At 37.9% G+C, this 3,186-nt stretch overlaps 1 protein-coding gene across 1 annotated transcript; it reads right to left on the bottom strand.

Annotated features, from left to right (window-relative positions):
* Positions 1-350: 350 nt before the first annotated feature.
* On the bottom strand, positions 351-2,175 carry pont (RuvB-like helicase pontin). The gene is made up of 2 exons (XM_073961397.1): positions 862-2,175; positions 351-798 (listed from the first exon to the last, which is right to left on the bottom strand). Exons 1-2 carry the CDS (start codon positions 1,875-1,877, stop codon positions 444-446), a joined length of 1,371 nt encoding a protein of 456 aa, XP_073817498.1. The 5' UTR covers positions 1,878-2,175; the 3' UTR covers positions 351-443.
* Between the last annotated feature and the right edge of the window lie 1,011 nt (positions 2,176-3,186).

Here is a 3,186-nt window from a genome sequence, read left to right as displayed (position 1 = left end):
ATCAAACTCAGCATTGGTTTTCTAGCCATTCACATCCGATATGCCTGATGGGCTAAATTAAACCACCAGCGAATTGGTTGGGTGTGTGGGACTTCGCTAGAATTCACTTAAATCTACTTAGGCCATGTTCCAATTCACGCCAATTCAATTAACAACTTCCGTTGATACAATGGTCGCCGAATTAACAATAATTTTCGACTTTTTCCGCATCACATTCGATTGTCGTGAAAATGGTCAGTCTAACAACATAACCAGCGAATAATAGTTGTCTAATAATAAAATTTGTAGGACATGGATTGCCTATGGAACATTTAACCTCTCCATTCCCATCATTAAAAACACATCTCATATGGGATTCCTTATAGTATCTATACCTACTTCTTTATTATTATTCATCGAATATAGCAAATAATGTCACTTGGGAGTCATTTCATTTCCTTAGTTTACATCATAAATTTATTATTCTTCTCGGAAAGATGTTTCGACGAGCGTTTTGCATCCAAAAATAAGGCGTGAACATCATCAATATCTTCTTTGGAGATTTGGGTACGACCATTTACCTTGGACATTTGATGTGCCGGCGTTAAAAGTTGTACAGCATAACGTAATGTGGAGCTGCTACCAATTTCACTGAGCCGTGTAAAGGCTGCCTCTTCCAACTGTAGACCTTCTGTTTGGGCTCGTAATTTAATGATTTGTTCCATTTCACTGGAACTATAGGGTAACGTGCGTATGATTAGCAAACGATCTAGCAAATCCAAAGGTATTCCATGGGGTGAGACAATGTCTGTGGTGCCACTGGAAACACACAAAAATGGATATTAAAAAGAGTAACTAAAATATATTTGTTTTAATGCTTACCGTATAACACAACGACCACGATTGGTGGCGAAGATAACAATTGGTGCAATCGGTGATTCCAAAGACTTGTGCAAATAGGTAAATGTTTCCAAATCCAACATATGAATTTCATCAATGAACAGTACACCGGGTACCAATTCAGCAATTCCTTGGTCAATATATTTATTGACGACTTTATTGATTTCCATACGCAACTTATCGGTAATTTCAGTTTTCTTTGGTTTCATCAATTGACCCATCATCGAGAGTACATCCTGTCCACCCTGTGGTCGGGCATTGGCCACATCCAAATCGTGCAGAGTAACATCTTGTATAACTTCCTTTTTCTTGTGTACATCACCCTTGGGCAAGGGTACATATTCTTCGGTTTCCAAATCAAATTCTGTGGCAAAGGTATCACTGCGTCCCTGCCGCTTTACGGCTCCACTATTGGCCTCAATGTAAATTACATCACCCACTTCAACCTTTTCTTTTTGCAAAGCTTCAAAGATACTGGGATCCAATTTCAGCTGTTTCGTGCCTTTGGCTGTTTTGAGACCAATAACAACATTACTAATGGTTTTGCCATAACCTCCCATTGGGTTTTCTGTTTCGACTGGTGTCAATTCTGTGACTTCACCCTCATACACTTCCTTGGTTTCACGTATTCTCAAACCAATTGAACGTCGAAAGTTTTCCATCAACACTTCGGTCTTTTTTATTTCACTGCTGAAGACTTCCGAACCAACCATGGGACAAAATGGAACCTTATTACCCAACTCCTGGGCAATGGCCAATGCAATTGCTGTTTTACCAGTGCCGGGAGGTCCTGCTAGGAGTAGGGCCCGTCCTGCCATTTTCTTGGATTTAATTAAGTCGACAACTATGCCAGCAGCTTCTCGAGCTGCCTTTTGTCCCACCAAACCAGCGGCCATGGGCAAGGGAACACCTTCAGCATTTAAGCCCAAACCTTTGATATGGCTGTGGGCCGAAATGCGCTGAGTGCGTACGGTGCTTTTGACTTCTTCGATTTTCATAATTTATCAACGGGAGCAGCGGAAGGCAACACAAAATCTTCAAGGAAATGGGATTATTATTATTTCTAATAGCCTTTTCTAGAATTTCTTTGTCTGGCAAAACGTTTGTTTGTTGTTTATTTCTACGGCAACTGAGTCAAATCACACTTTTCAACAAATCGAAAGCATTGTTGTTTAGCCGGCACAATGTTGCCAACATTGTGGTTTAAAAAACGCGGATTGATGAAATGTCGTTTTGTATTTTTAAGGAATTTTTGCAAGGCTATGGGAAAACATGTGAATATACACCAATAATTTTTAAGGATTTAAACAAATATACGAATATAAAATAGAGGAATACTTGATGTAGTTCAAGTTATTAAATTAAATAAATGTTAATGCCATTACACAACCCAAAGAGTAGGCATTACTAGTAACTGAGAGCATGCAAAAACAAAGGGCCGTTGTTACACAGTATGATTAGCAATGTTATGACAACTAATTACTTACGCAGCGTAAAGACGGCGTATGGTTCTTGCAATTTACAAACATAAAAAATATCCGTTATAGCCCGTTTCCACGGTACGTCGTTCGTTCTCTATTCGTTGTTCGACCCTCAAATACGAATAAAGCTGAAAACAGATACAACGTTTGATTAAAGTTTTGTGTCGTTTTGGCCGCTTTTACACTGTTGGGCATGATGCCGAAAATTCAAATTCATTTGAAATATATGCCGACAAACAGATAAACGCTGGACTTTGGTATCGTCGTCGCCCTGTTGTTGTTGTTTTTTTCTCGACGCCCAACGCAAAACTTTAATCAAACGTTGTATCTGTTTTTAGCTTAAATTACTTGATTCCCCATACAAAATTCTGAGAACGAACGACGATTTTTCTACGTTGTTCAAGTAGAAATACTCTCCGAACAACGATAAAATATGTCCCATCTCTAACAAATGAGAGCATTTATCGAAATAAATTAATTATGACATGTCTAAATTCAAAATTGAAAAATTTGTTAAAAACACAAAAATTTTAAGAAAAAAGGAAAAAGATGAATAAAAATTAATGAAGTAAACACTTTATATAGATGCAGAAGGAAGATGGTTGTGTTTCCTTCTTAATTCCACACACATTTCTTGTCTATTAGTTCAAAATCGCGTAAACAATCAGAAACAAAAAGGAAACAAATAATAAAGCTGAAAACAGATACAACGTTTGATTAAAGTTTTGCGTTGGGCGTCGAGAAAAAAACAACAACAACAGGGCGACGACGATACCAAAGTCCAGCGTTTATCTGTTTGTCGGCATATATTTCAAATGAATTTGAA

Source organism: Musca autumnalis, unplaced genomic scaffold (assembly GCF_047663935.1).
Source record: "Musca autumnalis isolate F117 unplaced genomic scaffold, ASM4766393v1 scaffold_1, whole genome shotgun sequence".
NCBI lineage: Eukaryota > Metazoa > Arthropoda > Insecta > Diptera > Muscidae > Musca > Musca autumnalis.
Note: the sequence above shows the minus strand (reverse complement) of the source record. Positions and strands in the feature narration are given on the sequence as shown.

Bases quoted from the DNA above. Each gene is read 5' to 3' on its own strand.
- pont (XM_073961397.1), bottom strand. From the start codon at position 1,877: ATGAAAATCGAAGAAGTCAAAAGCACCGTACGCACTCAGCGCATTTCG. The intron at 799-861 runs GTAAGCATTAAA...GTGTGTTTCCAG, and splicing joins CGTGGTCGTTGTGTTATACG to TGGCACCACAGACATTGTCT.